The 21,083-nt window shown below is 45.5% G+C and overlaps 1 protein-coding gene across 2 annotated transcripts in view; it reads left to right on the plus strand.

The window, feature by feature from the left end:
• Positions 1–18,814, plus strand: part of HS3ST5 (heparan sulfate-glucosamine 3-sulfotransferase 5) — a 389,846-nt gene extending 371,032 nt beyond the window's left edge. For both annotated transcript variants that reach the window (XM_075340038.1, XM_075340037.1), the window contains 2 exons: positions 3,575–3,713; positions 13,329–18,814. In XM_075340038.1, coding sequence (XP_075196153.1) covers positions 3,607–3,713; positions 13,329–14,259 — 1,038 coding nt within the window. In that variant the 5' untranslated portion in view covers positions 3,575–3,606 and the 3' untranslated portion in view covers positions 14,260–18,814. The remainder of the gene's footprint in view (positions 1–3,574; positions 3,714–13,328) is intronic.
• The last annotated feature ends 2,269 nt before the right edge of the window (positions 18,815–21,083 follow it).

Genomic DNA, 21,083 nt, shown 5'->3' on the forward strand with positions numbered 1-21,083 from the left:
GAAACGCCGGGACTGCTGGTGGGCAAGGGAACCAGTGCATATGCAAGAAGATAATGAGCAGCCCTGGTAGTAGAGTAAGCGGCATGGAAGCAGTGTACAGCCTCGCGAGAGACGTGGTAAGTATAAAGCGCTTGCCCCATATCCATTCTACCAACATTTTTAAGCACCTGATTTGGGTCCCCATAGACGTATATGGCGATCAGCGTCCAGCTAGATATTTGGGATTAATCCTGGGCCCGAACTGAGGGTTTTTTGTTTTTTTTTTTTTAAACCTGGTTGGACCCGTTGATCCCAGGCATCTGTGGGTCCACCCATCACTATTGACAACCTAAATATTGAACCCATTTGCTGTAAAGGGTAATTTGACAACACAAAATGACAATTCAACCAAGAAAAAGCATGACAAAACATGGCCAAAACTTTGGCATGGCCTAAACAACACATTGCACCTTCCACTTACTTGTTTTCCATCTATTACCACCATCCTCTTCCTTGATTGAAAGTTTTGGCTTCACAGAAGCCAGAGGACTGCAGATATAGATAGGAAGAACAGTATGTGGGAAGGTACACTGCACTGATCTGCTATGTCAAGTGTGAACCAAGCAGCTTTGCTTGGTTTCAATACTCATATGTAATCTGAGAGCACCATAATGTAGCAGTAGAGAGCCTGATTACAGTGATGTGTCACTTACTGGGCTGTGTTTTGCTGTTTCAATACAATCGATGCTTTATCAACAAGGGAAGATTCTCACCACTGGACTTGCTGCCATAATGCCTCCTAGTCCAATCACACTCCAGCACTGATTAGCAGCTCTGTCACTTAAGCTGGGTTTACACACTGCAACATCGCAAAGGACATCGCTGTAACGTCACCGGTTTTGTGACGTTATAGCGACCTCCCAAGTCTCTGTTGAGTCGCTGGTGAGCTGTCAAACAGGCAGATCTGGCCAACGACGCAACAGCGATCCGGACCTGCAGAGCGACCTAGCTGGTTGTTGGGGACGTTGTAAAGCAGCTTTTTGAAAGGGAAGTCACTGTAAAGTCCCCTTTACACACTGAAACTTTCTAGCGATGCATGCTGCACAGCGGGAAACAAAGGACCTAAGAATGGTCCTGAACGATTTGTAGCAATCACAACTTCACAGCAGGGGCCAGGTCGCTGATAGGTTTCACACACTGCAATGTCGCTGGGGAGGTCGCTGTAACGTCACAAAACCGGTGACATTACAGCGATGTCGTTTGCGATGTTGCAGTGTGTAAAGCCACCCCTTTATCTTGGTCACTATTTAAACATTTGTGTTGTGCATTGGGATACCTTGATTTCTCCACATCAGTAAAATACTACAATGTAACCCAGTCTAATGCCATAGGTACTAAGGAAAGGAATGCTTCTTTATGGATTTTCTTGTAGCAAACAATACAAATTACCAATAATATTTAGAATGGTAACTGCTTCCATAACCAACGATATCTTTAGCTGTAGAACATATATATTATATATATATCTATATATATAATTGCCTTATTCTGTCTGTCTGTCTATCTGTCTGTCTGTCTGTCTGTCTTGCTCCAAAATTGTGTCCTTACGGTGACACAAAGCTGATTGGCCGCTGGGCTCGCCATGGCCCCTCCCCCCGCACGGATTGGCCGCTCGCCCAGGCTGCGCCCCCACACGGATTGGCCGGCCGCTCGCCCAGGCTCCTCCCCCCCCACAGATTGGCCTCTCGCCCCGGCACCCTGCAGGCATTGGCAACTCGGCCACGCCCCGCCCCCTCACGCAATGCACGCTAGCTCTGGCCCCGCCCCCCCACGCATTCCCCGAATCAACACGGTCATGGAGCCACGACTCACAGGTGAGTCCTGTACCCCCGGGAGCCCACATCAGCGTACGCCGCCAAACCAGCCGACACATACCCTCGCATTGCTGGGGCTGGCTGGCGTATGCTGGTGTGGGCTCCCGTGTGAGCGGGGGACGAGATACGCTGGGAACACAAACAACTGCCCTACACAGACACCCACACACACAGACAATGCTGCACACACACAACACCCAACACACAAACACCGCGGCACACACAAATATACGCACATACCGCACAACACACACATTGCACAAAACATACCTCCCCAAAACACACCACACACCCACACAAACCGTGCAACACACACACACAACGCTACAGACACACAGCGCTCCACAAACAACGCAACACACGCAACACACATACAACACTGCTCTCACCCCCCGCCACACCCAGACAACACCCAGAACATGTACGGCGCCCTACACAAACACTTGGTAACTACACACAACAACATCTATATATATATATATATATATATACATATATATATATAAAACAAAAATCATACATGAACTACACAATACGTAAATTCTAGAATACCCGATGCGTAGAATCGGGCCACCTTCTAGTATATATATATATATATATTAGTACCGACCAAAAGTTTGGACACGCCTTTCAGGACTCTGAAAATTGTAGATTCACCTTGAAGGCATAAAAACTATGAATTAAAAGGTGTGGACTGAAATACTTACAAAAGTGTGAAACAACTGAAAATATGTCTTATATTCTAGGTTCTTCAAAGTAGCCACCTTTTGCTTTCATTACTACTTTGCACACTCTTGGCATTTTCTTGATGAGCTTCAAGAGGTAGTCACCGGAAATGGTCTTCCAACAGTCTTGAAGGAGTTCCCAGAGATGCTTAGCACTTTTTGGCCCTTTTGCCTTCATTCTGCAGTCCAGCTCACCCCAAACCATCTCGATTGGGTTCAGGTCTGGTCACTGTGGAGACCAGGTCATCTGGCATAGCACCCCATCACTCTCCTTCTTAGCCAAATAGCCCTTACACAGCCTGGAGGTGTGTTTGGGGTCATTGTCCTGTTGAAAAATAAGTGATGGTCCAACTAAACGCAAACCGGATGTAATAGTATGCTGCTGCAAGATGCTGTGGTAGCCATGCTGGTTCTGTATGCCTTCAATTTTGAATACATATCCAATACTGTCACCAGCAAAGCACCCCCACACCATCACACCTCTTCCTCCATGCTTCACGGTGGGAACCGGCCATGTGGAGTCCATCCATTCACCTTTTCTACAAAGACACAATGGTTGGATCCAAAGATCTCAAATTTGGACTCATCAAACCAAAGCACAGATTTCCACTGGTCTAATGTCCATTCCTTGTGTTCTTTAGCCCAAACAAGTCTCTTCTGCTTGTTGCCTGTCCTTAGCAGTGGTTTCCTAGTAGCTATTTTATTTTACCATGAAAGCCTGCTGCACAAAGTCTCCTCTTAACAGTTGTTCTAGAGATGAGAAGGTGTGTCCAAACTTTTGGTCTGTACTGTGTGTATATATTTTTTTTTAATGTTTTTTTAACATGGTTTAGTCAATTCCACAGGTGCCTATGTGAAGGGAAATAATGATCAGCCAGGATTTCTTCCTCGTGTCTTAATCCCTTGTAGCGGAGCATTGATTGAGTGCCTGTTAATAAACATCAGCCGGCCCGGTACACTTGCTGATAAATGTTTTCTGTGTGCTGTTTTCCTCAGACTGAAGAAGTCCTGAAGATTGATGGAGGGCCATGCTATTCAAACAGCAGGCGTTGCTGAGACAAAAGCTCCTAGTGCTAGGCAGCCTTGCTGTTGGAAGTCTCCTATATCTAGTTGCCAGAGTTGGGAGCTTGGATAGGTAAGTGCCTTAAAGTTCTATGGTTTGTAATTAAGGTTGGGTATGTTCTATGTCTAAAATTGAGAGAGGGGTGTCCTATACTAAATAAATATCTGTTAATTTTCCTGTAAAGGAATGTCTTGGTATGAAGTCTACACCACACAAAAAGTGTCTCAATAATATATGAGGAATGTGCCGTGCACTCCACCTCTTCTAAGTGTCATAGAATGTGTTCTCTAACATTTTTGCTTGAATTTTTGCTACACTTTATTTAAAGGGAAGGTGTTGAGTTATTTTTTTTTATTAATAATAGTGATTATGAAATCAAGTACTTTTAATATAAAATTAAACTCGCTATATAGTTTTTATTTAATTTTAGTGTTACTGAAGCACTGGGGGCTGCCATCTTGGATTTGCTGTGTGTAACGACCGTTACCTCCTTTATGGCAGCCCTCTATGCATTCACTCTGATAGTCGCGCTGCGACCCTATACTTAATACAGGAGAGCTTCCTGCTGTGACCTGGATGCGCGCCCTGGGCTGTCCAGATCACAGCAGAGGGAGGAGATCGGCGCCATCTTTGTGCAGCTCACAGCTTATGCTGTGTGCTGCCCTTTCCCCCTGTCATCCGTTTGGCCTGTGTGAGTACCAGCGTCCCTCCCCCTGCCGCCGCTGCTACCGTCTCCAATGACATCCCCCTGCTCTCCCCACCGCGCCACCGCTACCCTCTCCCTCTCTCCCCCCAACCGCCAAAGCTACCCTCCCCCCACTCTACTTGCCACAGCCGCTGGAGGCAGGGTCGTAATGACCGCAGTCGCAGAGGTCGCCATGGAGGCCTGGGGGGGCTGGCTGCATTATTATACATGGAGGCCTGGGGAGGCTGCATTATACATGGAGGTCTAGTTATACATGGAGGTCTGGGGGTGCTGCATTATATATGGAGGTCTATGGGGCTGTTTAATAAACATGAAGGCCACCTTATACATGGACTATAGGGGTACATTATACATGGAGTTCTAGGGGGCTGCATTATACATGGAGTTCTATGGGGATGCATTATACAACATGAAGAATACCTTATACATGGACTAGGGGTGCATTATACATGGAGGAGTATGGGACTGCATAATACAAAATGAAGGACACCTTATACATGGAATATAGGGGTGCATTATACATGGAGCAGTATGGGGCTGCATAATACAATATGAAGTTTTAATACATTGCGTTATAATACATATAGGACTATGGGGGCTACATTATAATATATGGAGGACTATGGAGCCTACCTTATACATGGACTATGGGGGTACATTATAAAACATGGAGGACTATGTGGTGTAGTATAATATATGGAGTACTATAGGGTGAATTATAATATATGGAGAATTATGGGGTGAATTATAATACATGGAAAACTATGAGAAATTCATTATAATAATTAGAGGGCTATGAGGGCTACTTTATACATGGAGGACTATGGGGGTGCATTATAAAATATGGAGGACTATGGTGCAGTATAATATATGAAGGACTATGGGGTGAATTATAATACATGGAAAACTATGGGAAATGCATTATAATACATGGAGGACTATGGAGGTGCATTCTAATATATGAAAGGTTATGTGGGACCCTTTATACTATATGGAAGGTTATGTGGGGGCCATTATAGTATTTGGAGAACTATATACAAGGGGAGACAAAGATACAAGCAGGGGATGGGAACGTTTTGTGCTGAAGGAAAAAGGCTCTTTCCCTCAGCATCCAGCTTTCCCATGCTCTCCTATACATCTCTCAGCACCCAGCTTTCCCATGAAATATGGGAAAGCTGGGTGCTAAGGGAAAGATGTATGGGGAACATGGGGAAGTTGAGTGCCGAGGACAAGATGGATATCAGAACATAGGAAAGCTGAGTGCTGATAGAGGCATTTCAGATCATGGATACCTGCGTGCTGAGGGTAAGAGCCAAGTGTCAGTGTAATTATCCCACAGCCCGAGTGTCAGTGTCTTTATCCCATACCCCAAGTGTTGGTGTATGTGGAGAGGGGGGTCCAGGTCTGAACTTTGCACCGGGGCCCATCAAACTCTAGCTATGCCATTGGCTGTAGGTGTGCATACAGAGCATTGCGTGTGGGCATGCATGCAGAGCATTTGCATGGGGGCATGCATGCATGCGGGCATGCATGCAGAGCATTGCGTGTGGTATGCGTGCATCCAGAGCACTGCGTGTGTGCATGCAGAACATTGCGTGGAGGGTGTGCATGCAGAGCATTGCGTACATGCAGAGCATTGCGTGTGGGCATGCATGCAGAGCATTGCATGCGGGCGTGCATGCAGAACATTGCGTGCAGAAGTGCGTGCATGCAGAGCATTGTGTGCGTGGATGCAGAGCATTGCGTGTGTGTATGTAGAATATTGTGTGCGAGCGTGTGCACATGCAGAGCATTGCGGGTGTGCGTGCACTGTGTATGTGCGCGCATGTGGCAGAGCATTGCAGGCAGGCATGCGTCTGGCAGAGCATTGTGTGCGTGCGTGGGGCAGAGCATTGCAGGCGTGCATGTGGCATGGCAGAGCATTGTGTGTGTGCGTGCATACCACAGAGCATTGCTGGACCGGGGCTTGCAGAGCACTATGTGGAGAGCACTATGCAGCTGTCCTTGGTGACACTTTAGACATTTGTGACCACCAACAAAGTGGCTCCGCCCTGTGATCCTAGACTTCCTCATCCCATATCCTTTTGGAAACACCCAGATTGGGAGGGGGAGCTGTGACATCATACACAGGAGAGCAGATTCTGCCCACTTTACTGCAGCTGTAATGTGAGCTAGTTCTACAGTAGGATTTCTGTAGGATTTCAGAAGCTGCTCCCCCTAGTGTTTAAGAATGGAAAATATCAAACTTTTTAATTTTTTTTTATATTTTGATCAATTAAAAACAAATAATAATATTTTAAAAAAATATTAAAACAATAATACTTTACATTTTTTTTCAGTTATTGAAACTTTTTTTTTTGGATGACACCTTCCCTTTAAAGTATAAGACCCCAATATATAAGATCTGTAGTAACATTTAAAAACCACATTAGTAACTGAGGTCTAATGGTAGATGGTCGTTTCTGAAGGTATTGATGCTTTCGGGCCTCACATTTCTTTTTGATTTGCTCTGTAGAATAGGCAGCATCCTTGGCTGCTCAAGCTATAAAATACGACATGGTGTTCATCATCTTATGTAGGATTACAGACTGTTCCCTCAGTGTTCACAATCCATACTGCGAGGCTGCATTACAATGCATTTATTAGCCTACATGAATAATTTAAACAGGCAAAGAAGTCCCTTCCAGCATTTTGTAAAAATCTCTTGACATCAACAATGTGTCCTTCATTGTGCTCCTTTCTTCTAAAAATAAGCCTCGATCTGACATATAAATGCAAATCACTGTATTTTAACCACAGTGTGAATGTATCATGTTAGGCTCGGGATTATATAGACTTCTCAGCCAGCCATGACAATACTATTTTACATTGATTATCCCTGGAGACACCAAGTACTCACCGTAGATGATGAAACACTCATGCATTTAAATACCAGGATAAACATGAGACTGGTTACTAAAAGGGAATTAGAAAATAATCCCTGTTTATGGGGAATTAGCAATATTTATGGAAATTGAAGTAAACTCAGGTCAATTATATTGAATTTGTAAACCATTAATTGCCTTTTTAGATCTTTTCATAATCACATGGATTTTACTAGTATAGTACCTCCTGCAAACTAAATGATGAATAATTACTTGAAAGTGTATGCTTGGTGCAGGTATAACTTGCAATATACAACTCTTATGACAATTTTTTTCTAAGTATCTAAAGCCTGATTTTCATATACAGTCATGGCCGAAAGTGTTGGCACCCATGAAATTGTTCTAGAAAATGAAGTATTTCTCCCAGAAAATTATTGCATTTACGCATGTTTAGTTTTACACAAAGTAAATAAATGTGTATATTGGAACAACACAAAAAAAAAGAGAAAAAAAGGCAAGTTGGAAACAATTTAACACAAAACCCCAAAAATGGCCCAGACAAAATTGTTGGCCACTTTCCAAAATTGTGGGTTAACTTTGTTCCAAACATATGACACTCGTTCAAACTCACCTGTGGCAAGTAACTGGTGTGGGCAATATGAAAATCACACCTGAAACCAGTTAAAAAGTGGAGAAGTTGACTCAATCTTTCCATTGTGTGTATGTGTGTGCCACACTAAGCATGGAGAACAGAAAGAGGAGAAGAGAACTGTCTCAGGACTTGAGAACCAAAATTACTCAAAAATATCAACTATCTCCTGATTATAAGTCCATCTCTAGAGATCTTGATATTACTTTGTTCATGATGCAAAACATAATTAAGAAGTTTATAACCCATGGTACTGTAGCTAATGTCACTGAACATGGAAAGAGGAACTGATGAAAGGTTGCAACATAGGATAGTCCGGATGGTGGATAAGCAACACCAATAAAGTTCCAAAGAAATTCAAGCTGTCCTGCAGGCTCAGGGTGCATTATTGTCAGTGCAATCTATCTGTTGACATTTGAGTGCAATGAAATGCTATGGCAGGAGACCCAGGAGGACCTCATTGCTGACACATAAAAAAAGCTAGACTGCAGCTTGCCAAAAATGACATGCGTAAACCAAAATCCTTCTGGGAAAACATCTTGTGAACAGATGAGACCAAGATAGATCTTTTGGTTAAGCACAACATTCTACTGTTTACTGAAAACAGAATGAGGCCTACAAAATAAATAACACAGACAGATATGGTGGAGGTTCAAAGATGTTTTGGGGTTATTTTTCTACTTCTAGCACTGGGTGCCTTGACTATGTGCAAGGCATCAGGAAATCTGAAGATTACCAAAGAATTTGGTGTTGCAATGTACTGCGCGGTGTCAGTTTTGTGTGAAATTCTGTCCAGATTGCCTCATTTTCTATTTTTTTGTGTGTTGTTCCAAAACACACAAAGGTACTAAAGCTGTTTATGAAAAATATATAATATCAATAATTTTGGGAGAAATACTTCATTTTATGGAACAGTTTCAAGGGTGCCAACACGTTATGCCATGACTGTCTCTAGGCCATTTGATTAAAGTTTTGTGTGCTTTTTATTACTTTCTACTGCAAAACCCATGAGGCAGATCAAAAAATGCAACATATTGCTTTTTTTTAAGGATCTGGCACAACTGATGCATCAGACGTGTGTGAACAACACCCATAGCAAGCTATGGTTTTGTACTCCCATCAGTTTACTGCATAGCCAGAAAAATGGAAACAAGGCCTAATCTATAAAATGCAACCTAGCTTATTCATGTAATTTCTTTTTGCGTATTGTCAATTAAAAGAGCATTATTCATAAAACTGAAAACTCCCCAATAGATATTGGAGCTTTGTCCTTCTTTGAATGCTGATATTTCCTGTTTCTATTGACATGACCAGCATCCAAAGAAGATATTATAGACTAGAAGGTGGCCCGATTCTACGCATCGGGTATTCTAGAATTTACGTATTGTGTAGTTCATGTATGATTTTTGTTATATATATATATATAGATGTTGTTGTGTGTAGTTACCAAGTGTTTGTGTAGGGGCTGTACATGTTCTGGGTGTTGTCTGGGTGTGACGGGGGGTGAGAGCGGTGTTGTATGTGTGTTGCGTGTGTTGCGTTGTTTGTGGAGCGCTGTGTGTCTGTAGCGTTGTGTGTGTGTTGCGCGGTTTGTGTGTGTGTGGTGTGTTTTGGGGGGAGGTATGTTTTGTGCAATGTGTGTGTTGTGCGGTATGTGCGTATATTTGTGTGTGCCGCGGTGTTTGTGTGTTGGGTGCTGTGTGTGCGCAGCGTTGTCTGTGTGTGTGGGTGTCTGTGTAGGGCAGTTGTTTGTGGTTCCCAGTGTGTGTGTGTGTGTGTGTGATGTGTGGTGTGTGGTGTGTTGTGCAGTGCGCGCGCGCGTGTGTGTGTGTGTGTGTTTTGGGGGGAGGTGCGCACTCCCAAACGTGCTCCATCCCCCATGCAGCGCACTCCCCATCGTGCTCCATCCCCCATGCAGCGCACTCCCCATCGTGCTCCATCCCCTATGCTGCGCACCCCCCATCGTGCTCCATCTCCCATGCTGCGCACTCCCAAACGTGCTCCATCCGCCATGCTGCGCACTCCCAAACGTGCTCCATCCGCCATGCTGCGCACTCCCAAACGTGCTCCATCCGCCATACTCCGCACTCCCCATCGTGCTCCATCCCCCATGCAGCGCACTCCCCATCATGCTCCATCCCCTATGCTGCGCACCCCCTATCGTGCTCCATCTCCCATGCTGCGCACTCCCAAACGTGCTCCACCCGCCATGCTGCGCACTCCCAAACGTGCTCCATCCCCCATGCTGTGAACTCCCCATCGTGCTCCATCCCCGATGCTGCGCACCCCCCCATCATGCTCCATCCCCGATGCTGCGCACCCCCCATTGTGCTCCATCCCCCATGCTGCACCAGCATCAGCCTCTCTGCCCCCAGCATCAGCTTCTCTGCCCCCAGCATCAGCCTCTCTCCTCCCAGCATCAGCCTCTCTCCTCCCAGCATCAGCCTCTCTCATCCTAGCATGAGCCTCTCTCCTCCCAGCATCAGCCTCTCCTCTCTGTCCCCAGCATCAGCCTCTCTCCTCCCAGCCTTCCCCAGCATCAGCCTCTCTCCTCCCAGCCTCCCTCCTCCCACCCTCCCCCAGCATCAGCCTCCCTCTCCCAGCCTCCCCCAGCATCAGCCTCCCCCAGCATCAGCTTCTCTTCTCTCAGCCTACCTCTCCCAGCCTCCCTCCTCCCAGCCTCCCTCAGCATCAGCCTCCCTCTCCCAGCCTCCCCAAGCATCAGCCTCCACCAGCATCAGACTCTCTCCTTCCAGCCTCCCCCAGCATCAGCCTCCGCCAGCATCAGCCTCTTTCCTTCCAGCCTCCTCCAGCATCAGCCTCCCTCTCCCAGCCTTCCCCAGGATCAGCCTCTCTCCTCCCAGCCTCCGTCCTCCCAGCCTTCCCCAGCATCAGCTTTCCCCTCCCAGCCTTCCTCAGCATCAGCCTTCCCCAGCATCAGCCTCTCTCCTCCCAGCCTCAGCCTCTCTCCTTCCAGCCTCCCCCAGCATCAGCCTCTCTCCTTCCAGCTTCCCTCAGCATCAGCCTCCCCTTCCCAGCCTTCCCGAGGATCAGCCTCTCTCCTCCCAGCCTCCCTCAGCATCAGCCTTCCGCTCCCAGTCTCCCCCAGCATCAGCCTCCCCAAGCATCAGCCTCCACCAGCATCAGCCTCTCTCCTTCCAGCCTCCCCCAGCATCAGCCTCCCCTTCCCAGCCTTCCCCAGGTTCAGCCTCTCTCCTCCCAGCCTCCTTCCTCCCAGCCTCCTTCCTCCCAGCCTCCCTCAGCATCAGCCTTCCGCTCCCAGTCTCCCCCAGCATCAGCCTCCCCAAGCATCAGCCTCCACCAGCATCAGCCTCTTTCCTTCCAGCCTCCCCCAGCATCAGCCTCACTCCTTCCAGCCTCCATCAGCATCAGCCTCCCGTTCCCAGCCTTCCCCAGGATCAGCCTCTCTCCTCCCAGCCTCCTTCCTCCCAGCCTCCCTCAGCATCAGCCTTCCTCTCCCAGTCTCCCCCAGCATCAGCCTCCCCAAGCATCAGCCTCCACCAGCATTAGCCTCTCTCCTTCCAGCCTCCCCCAGCATCAGCCTCCCCAAGCATCAGCCTCCACCAGCATCAGCCTCCCTCGTCCCAGCCTCCCCCAGCATCAGCCTCCCCCTCCCAGCCTCCCCCATCATCAGCCTCTCTCCTCCCAGCCTTCCCCATGATCAGCCTCTCTGCTCCCAGCCTCCTCCAGCACGCCGTGCTCCTCTGCCGACACTCACACACCCGATCGCATCCACTCACACACACCCGATCGCATCCACTCACACACACCCGATCGCATCCACTCACACACACCCGATCGCATCCACTCACACACACCCGATCGCATCCACTCACACACACCCGATCGCATCCACTCACACACACCCGATCGCATCCACTCACACACACAGACACTGACGATATCGCACATACGCGCTGATACTCACAACATCCGGACATACCACATGCCTCTGGCCATGTGATCCTCCGTCAGGTCCTGGAAGATCACAACAGCACAGTATCGAGGCCGAGAAGCAAGCGATATCGCCGGATGCTGTGAGTATGTGGATGCGATGTGTGTGTGAGGTGTGTGTGAGGTGTGTGTGAGGTGTTTGTGAGAGTGAGTGCGATCTGATGTGTGTGTGTATGCGTGTGCGTGTGCTGTTATGTTTGTGCGTGTGGAAGTCCCGCCGCTGCAGGACCTTGATTTACTGGTAACTATGCAAGCATGGTTACCAGCGCAACACGTCCCCCGCTCGCACGGGAGCCAACACCAGCATACGGCGGCGGCGTACGCTGATGTGGGCTCCCGTTGGTGAGGAGGGAAAGGGGGGGGAGTACAGTACTCACCTGGGATTCGTGGCTCCGTGACCGTGTCAGTTCGGGCAATGCGGGGGGGGGGGGGGCGAGAGCTAACGTCTATTGCGTGAGGGGGGCGGGGCGTGTGGTGGGCGAGTTGCCAATGCCTGCAGGGTGCCGGGGCGAGAGGCCAATCTGTGGGGGGGGGCAGAGCCTGAGCGAGCGGCTGGCCAATCCGTGTGGGGGCGCAGCCGGGGCAAGAGGCCAATCCGTGTGGGGGGGCGGGGCCATGGCGAACCCAGCGGCCAATCAGCTTTGTGTCACCGTAAGGACATGTCACGGTGACACAATTTTGGAGCATGACAGACAGACAGACAGAATAAGGCAATTATATATATAGATTGCTTGGCTAGACAAAAAAACCCTAGCTGGGCTATTTCCAGTTAAAAGGGTTGTTTCCATTCAGACAATTTTCAGCTCCCCCTGCAAATTTGGTAAAAAAAAAACAAAAAAAACCAAGCTGCATTAGACTCATTTTCCCAGGTCCACCGGTCATTCCCCGCATCCACTCCGAGTGTCTGGCATAGGCTGCGACACTGACATCACGTTGGCAATGCAGCAGCCAATCAATGAGCTCAGTGGCTCTGCTATTGAAGATGGAATGCCCCATTCAGGGCCACTGAGCTCACTGATTGGCTGCTACACTATCGACGTGACATCAACTCATCAACCAATGCAAGACACTGGGAGCAGCAGCGAAGACTGACCGGTGGAACCAGGGAAGGTAAGTACAGCATGGTTTGTTATTTTTCAATCAATGGCAGCTAGGCCCAATGATTGATTAAGTGAAAAGGAACAAGGCCTTTAAAGATCCACCTTCTTTGTAATTTTTTCCATGTGCTCTAAGGGTGGAGTCACATATATGTGGACGATCTGTGTTTTTTTACTCCAGTGTGATATAGAAACACAGTCAATGATCTGTTTTCTGTAAGACCATTTCTGACATATCAGTTGCACAAAAATGGTCCAGGATCCAAATCAGACATTGTTATTGGTACTAGTTTATTACATTTTGTCTGACATAGAGAGGTCACTTCCTCCTGTCTATTTCGCTATTCTTATTATATAGAAGTATGATTTGATTTTTTTAAACCTTTGTCATTGCAGACTGCCGCCAATATGTTCAGTCGAAGGTAGATTCAGTCCACAAAATCAGGATGAAATCACTCTTCGTGCTATGCAGTACAAAAGAGGACTCTTACATGAATTTCGGAAAGGAAATGCAACTAAAGAGCAAATTCTCCTTCATAACTTGGTCCAGCAGCTACCAAAGGCGATTATTATTGGTGTGAGAAAAGGAGGAACTAGAGCCTTACTTGAAATGTTAAATCTCCATCCTGCTGTGGTGAAGGCCTCTCAAGAAATCCATTTTTTTGACAATGATGAAAACTACGCAAAGGGTATTGAGTGGTACAGAAAAAAGATGCCCTTTTCCCACCCCCACCAAATCACTATAGAAAAAAGCCCTGCCTACTTTATTACAGATGAGGTCCCTGAAAGGATTTATAAAATGAACTCCTCTATTAAATTACTCATAATTGTTAGAGAGCCAACGACCAGAGCCATTTCTGACTATACACAGGTCTTGGAGGGCAAGGAAAGGAAAAACAAGACCTACTACAAGTTTGAAAAAATGGCTATGGACTCAAATACCTGTGAGGTGAACACTAAGTACAAGGCTGTGAGGACCAGTATCTATACCAAGCATCTGGAAAGGTGGTTAAAGTACTTCCCCATTGAACAGTTTCACATTGTTGACGGGGATCGGCTAATAACCGAACCATTGCCAGAGTTGCAACTGGTGGAAAAATTTCTCAACCTACCACCCAGGATCAGTCAATACAACCTATACTTTAATGCTACAAGAGGCTTCTATTGCTTGCGGTTTAACATTGTCTTTAACAAGTGCCTGGCGGGTAGCAAGGGGCGCATACATCCTGAGGTTGACCCCTCAGTCATTACCAAATTGCACAAGTTTTTTCATCCTTTCAATCAGAAGTTTTACCAGATCACCGGGAGGACATTTAACTGGCCCTAACTGCTACTATTGTCTACAACACCGTGTGTTGCACATTGGTTTCTGTAAAGTCTATAATAGGACAATTATGCACTTTCATGGACACCTTTAATAGAGAAAATGTTTAATTTCTTGTAAAAAAAAAATAAATTATGTATGTGACCAAATATTTAAGGGGAGATCTTTACTGAAAATGAAGCAGAGACTCCTCCAAAATCCTAAAAGTATGATTAGCATTCTAATAAAAACGAAATGTCATTACTATACTACTTTATCCACAGATGCCTCAAGAAATCATGTATGTCATTTACATATCTACAGCCATTATATAAGTATCTCCTAATTCAACCGAACTCAAGAGCGTCTAGCATACATCTATGGGTGCTGTCACAAGTCTGTGCCACTAATCATCCTAACAGCAGATGTTTGGGGCATTTGAGTCCCTAGTTGAATAACTGGAAACAACAATTTGGATAGTTTTGTTTCACAAGAACATAAGCTTTCTAAAGTATGACTTAAAATAGAAAATGTGCCTACAACAATGCAGTGAAGTTCCAATTAAACATACTGTGTATATCCAAGTAGACACAAGAAAGACTATAGCTAAACTTCTCTGATGATAGGTCATTATAAAGCAAATTCATAAGTATTTGGTTTGATGCTCCTCATTATCAGTTTCCATAGACATAAAGCCCCCTTCATAAACAATAGATGGATATGGGCCTACAGCAATCTCCTCCACTTCTTAATACACAGGAACACTAACTCTGCTGAGTGCTCCTGTATTCTATGCAACAGTTTTCATCTACTCTTGTCCTGAAGGCCCACCAAGAGATCATGTTTTCAGGATTTCGTTAGTATTGCACAGGTGACGAAATTATCAACTGTGCAATACTAAGGAAATCCTGAAAACATGATTACCTGGTGGACTTTCAGGCCTGGAGTTGGGGAACACTGCTCTATAAGACATCTCTGACAAAAAGGCTCTGTCCCCTGTAACCGAACATGCTTAATTTTTATCTTTCAAGGGAGAGTGAGGAGGCCCCCATAAAGCCTGCCAATATACCGGTGTATATGGGACCCAAAGAATGAAAATTGGCTAAATAAACCTTATCTTATGCCTATGGGTACTTTTATTCAGCTTTATCCTTTTTTCATTGATAGGATTCTCCACAAACCAAGCATACTTTACTAGCACAGACTCAATATATGTCTAAATGGTGTGCTCCTCTAGTCTTAGGGATGCTTAACCCGCTGTGACATCGCTAGCATTTGCTAGCGATGTCGAGCGCGATTGCACCCGCCCCCGTCGCACGCCCGATATGTGGTGATGGCTGCCGTAGCGAACATAATCGCTACGGCAGCATCACACGCACATACCTGCTCTGCGACGTCGTTGTGACCGACGAACTGCCTCCTTTCTAAGGGGACGGTTCGTTCAGCGTCACAGCGACGTCACAGCAGCGTCACTGAACCGCCGCCCAATAGAAAAGGAGGGGAGGAGATGAGCAGCCGAAACATGCTGCCCACCTCCTTCCTTCCTCATTTTCTGGTGGATGCAGGTAAGGAGATGTTTTCGTTGCAGCGGCGTCACACACAGCGATGTGTGCTGCCGCAGGAACGACAAACAACATCATTACTGCAGCAGCAACGATAAGTGGGAATAGGGGGGCATGCCACCGATGAGCGATTTTGAACGTTTTTGCGACGATTCAAAATCGCTCATAGGTGTCACACACAACGACATCGCTAAAGTGGCCCGGATGTGTGTCACAAATTCCATGACCCCAACGAGATCGCTATAGCGATGTCGTAGTGTGTAAAGCCACCCTTAGGCGGGATTTACACGTTGCGACATCGCTAGCAATTGCCAGCAATGTCCAGCGCGATAGCACCTGCCCCCGTCGCACATGCGATATGTGGTGATTGCTGACGTATCGAACATTATCGCTAAGGCAGCTTCACACACACATACCTGCTCGGCGACGTCGCTGTGACTGCCGAACAATCCCTCCTTCAAGGGGGAGGTGCGTTCAGCGTCACAGCGACGTCACTAATCGGCCGGCCAATAGAAGCGGAGGGGCGGAGATGAGCGGGACATAACATTCCGCCCACCTTCTCCCTTCCGCATTGCCGTCGGAACGCAGGTAAGGAGATGTTTGTCGCTCCTGCGGGTTTACACACAGCGATGTGTGGAGCTGCAGGAACGACAAACAACATCGTACCTGCGGTCGAACCGACATTATGAAAATGAACGACGTTACACAGAGCAGCGATATTGTACACTTCTGTGCTCGTTCATCGTCGCACCTAGGATTTACACGTTGCGATGTCGCTACTGGCGCCGGATGTGCGTCACTAACGACGTGACCCCGACGATATATCGGTAGCGATGTCGCAATGTGTAAAGCCCCCCTTAGTGTGTTTTGTCTTTGGCGGTCTTTCTGCAAATTTTATTAGGAATGAAATGTAAGATGTTAAAATGAAAAATGAATCAACTTTGCAAATAGTCTTGATTAAACATATCCTTCTGATTTTGTGCATACAGCTTTTCTGCAGACCTATTTGTTTTGAAGTCTGATCCTTCAATGATGCTCACATCTGTCCTACCACTTGCAAACTTGATGGACTGATTAAAGGAAGCATGACGGCAGGATCAGACTTCACAAGGTAATTTAAAGTCACATGGATCTGTACAGGAACTGAAGATACGAAATTGCAGGTTTATAGTCACATTTTAGATGCACTGAAGAAGTAAAAATGGTAACAAAGGTGGGAGTACCCTTTAAGACCAAATGTACATGCCCATTAGCTTTGCATCTCTTTTTTAAAGACATTATATCAGAAAGCACAAATTGGGTTTGCTGTTGGCAGAACACACTAGAATCATTTAGGGATTTGTGACTAATGTGGATAAGAATGCTTCCCAAACTAATGCAAACACAAATCTTCCCAGAAAGTATGCAATGTAAATGCAAAACTGTATAATAGAAAAAGTTTTACAAAATAATGAATGTTGTGTAACTGTAATACACACATCAGCGGCATCCATTAGATATACATTTTCTATCTGCATATAGGTGACACTGTCAGATGTGCCCATGAAAGCTATACATAAGTTGGAGATTAAAATAATTTATTGTCTCTTTCATTAAAGGGGAGGTCTACCACTAAATTAAAAAAAATACTAATCATAGAGTAAAATAATAATAAATGTAGAACTGGCCTTTAGCAGTGCCCTCCACTACCCGTAAGGCACTTCCTGGGTTCCCTTCTGTTCTTGCTGCTGCATGTGGATAGACATGTGACTGCTGTGCCCAATCACTAAACAACGCATCACTGCTAAAGTCAGTAATTGGCTGCAGAGGTCACATGTTCATTCAAATGGAGCAGGGAGTGCAGAGACTAGTGGGGGACACAGGAACTGCTGGAATGGAACTAGTGGGGTGTTAATAAGGTACCATATTTTTCTGATTATAAGACGCAATTTTCCTTTAAAAAATTTGGGAGGAAAATGAGGGGTGCGTCTTATCCAAATGTTGCTTACCGAGGATGATGGAGAGGGGTCGCAGGAGCAATGCCGCGGATGCATTGGTGTTCTGGGGCTGCGGACTGAGGGTGCTTTGCTGTGCTGGGGCTGCAGGATGAGGGCGCTTTGCTGTGCTGGGGCTGCGAGAGCCATTCTAAAAATGGAGGTGCAGACTTAAAAATAATGATACCTAGAGTTGGCGAGTGTGCAGATGGAGCTCTCAGCTCAAGATCTCATCTGCACACGTGCCGCCTCTGTCCCATTGCTCTCCCGGCAGCGGAATTAAAGAAAATGGCGCCCAGAGGTGACTCCATCTGCACCATTATTTGAAGTCTGCACCACCGACATTTTCAGGATGGCACCCGGAGCCCCAGCACAGCACAGCGCCCTCGGCCTGCAGCCCCATCACAGCGCTACTCCAGCACATTGTCCGCAGCTCTAGCACATCACCTGCAGCTCCAGCACAGCCCTCTGCAGCATTGCCCTATTCCACCATCGCTACTTGCCTACTGTAACCCCGCTTCACCACTGCTGCCGCCCCCTCCTTGTCAGACACCACCGGCTTGTCAGACGAATGCCATTTTTTTTTGTACCTTTTTTCCTTAAAATTTGGGTGTGTCTTATAATCCGGTGTGTCTTATAAACAAAAAAAGACAGTAATTATTTTACTCCATTGTGAGTGTTTTTTTTTTTTTTTAAATGGACAGACAACCCCCGCTGTGAAGAGATTCACCTATTTTCATATAAAGAAAACCAGTGCTCGTTTTATTCTTGTTCCAAAGTTACTGTGGTGGATTTGCACTATAATTTCTTGTACCGGTACCGTTCACTTGTAGCATGTTGACAATAGGAAACAGAGGCCTGACCATCCCCCTCACTGCGTGTTTGTCCGAAAAGACCTACTGTAAATAATGTATATTTTATTGTACATACTGTTTCACATTAAGTAATTATATTTTGTAAAACTGAGTATGACTCTTTAAATTATTGTGAGAAGTTTTATTGTGGTAACTTAACATGGAATGAATTAAAATCACTCAATGTACATTTCTTGCACTTGTGGTTCTATCGTGATCTAATCGAAAACTTGTTCCCCATTCCATCAGATGACATGTTTTAGTGACATGCTTTAGGAGAAACACGGTACGGCTACACATGGCAGTATGGACACATGTGGAAACTAACACAGCTTACCATATCAATGAACCCATATTCTAAACAGCAGGGAGTATACTGGACTTTGAGTAAATTTACATCTAAAAATTCACAATTGTGCCCCAAAAAAGTTAAAAGGTAGACATGCAAGTCATTGCAGCTTTCAAATTGATCATTAACATTTTTTTTTAGTATTTATTGGTAATAGCCATGCCATTTTGCTGGTTGTGAAGGTCAAAATATGCTTTGTCTTTAAGGGGTTAAAGGAACCGATGCATAATTTTACAACATTCTTTCTCGATCAGTTATTTATGGTGTTTTATGGTGTCTCTGCTACTTGTCATTAAATGGAAAACTCACTCGGTACTGCAAGTACTGGTCATTTTTCTAATTTTTCTATAAGGTAGCCTTCAGATAATGGCTTACCTGGTGGCTACTGTAGGGTGATACCCAGTGAATTAACGACATGTGATTAATGTGCAATCAGAGCCGGTTTTAGAAAGACTGGAGCCCAAATTCTTAGTGGTGCCCCAATCCTGAAATATTTAAACAACACCACTCTCAGTCGAAGAATGGAAAACATTAGAATTGCAGCCTTTTTGCACATTTAATTCTGTGGTTTGTGTGGTAAAAAGTGCTAAAAAAATTCCAGCATTTCTGCCTGAATCCCCCTAAAACAGATTCTAGTTCAATTAGACTGCATAATTGTCCTCCAAATGATGCAGACTAATGCACCGCAATGGGCTGATGTAATCCATAATCATAACAGAAGTTAGCATACAAAAAGGGGCACTGGACAGTCTTGCATGAAACAATGGCTCATATCCCTTGACTTAATTAACAAAGAAATAGTATGTCATGCTCGGGTGTTGGCCTTCGTAATGAGATGTCAAACGCTGGGATGGGCTCTAATGGAAGTCAATGGGGAACCAAAAATCTGCAGGAACTATTTTCAGGTTGAAGATGTCTAATCCATAGAATCACTCAGTATATGTTGTGGATTATCCCTGCAGTGTGGGGATGAGCTTTAAAAAAAACTTCTTCCACGATGTTGGTAATAAAATACTTTTTTTGGCCATGTGAACATACCCGGAGATTCCATTAAACACAGATATATTTATGTCTACAAACACAGACATACACTGTGTGCAGAATTATTAGGCAAGTTGTGTTTGAGGATTTTTTTTATTATTGATCAACAACTATGTTCTCACTCAACCCAAAAGACTCAAATATCAAAGCTTAAAATTTTTGGAAGTTGGGGTGTTTTTTTTTAGATTTTTTTTAGATTTCGCTATCTTAGGAGGATATCTGTTTGTGAAGGTAACTATTACTGTGCAGAATTATTAGGCAACTTAATAAAAACCAAATATATTCCCCTCTCACTTGTTTATTTTCACCAGGTAAACCAATATAACTGCACAAAATTTAGAAATAAACATTTCTGACATGCAAAAAAAAACAACCCAAAAAATTAGTGACCAATATAGCCACCTTTCTTTCTGATGACACTCAACAGCCTACCATCCATAGATTCTGTCAGTTGCTTGATCTGCTTACGATCAACATTGCGGGCAGCAGCTACCACAGCCTCCCAGACACTGTTCCGAGAGGTGTACTGTTTTCCCTCCCTGTAGATCTGGTGAACAAGGAGGCCATGTCATTATTTTTTTATCTTTTAGACCTTTACTGGCCAGCCACGCTGTGGAGTAGTTGGATGCATGTGCTGGAGCATTGTCCTGCATTAAAATCATGTTTTTCTTGAACGATACTGACTTCTTCCTGTACCACTGCTTGAAGTTGTCTTCCAGAAACTGGTAGTAGGTCTGGGAGTTGAGCTTCACTCCATCCTCAACCCGAAAAGGTCTCACAAGTTTTAGCTTTGATGATACCAGCCCATACCAGTACCAAACCTCCACCTTGCTAGAGTCGGAGTGGAGCTCTCTGCCCTTTACTGATCCAGCCTCTGGCCCATCCAACTCGCCCATCAAGAGCCACTCTCATTTCATCAGTCCATAAAACATTTGAAAAATCAGTCTTAACATATTTCTTGGCCCAGTCTTGATGTTTTATCTTATGTTTTTTGTTCAAAGGTGCTCGTTTTTCAGCCTTCCTTACCTTGGCCATGTCCCTGAGTATGGCACACCTTGTGCTTTATGAT

This window comes from Anomaloglossus baeobatrachus, chromosome 3, assembly GCF_048569485.1.
Source record: "Anomaloglossus baeobatrachus isolate aAnoBae1 chromosome 3, aAnoBae1.hap1, whole genome shotgun sequence".
Lineage (NCBI taxonomy): Eukaryota > Metazoa > Chordata > Amphibia > Anura > Aromobatidae > Anomaloglossus > Anomaloglossus baeobatrachus.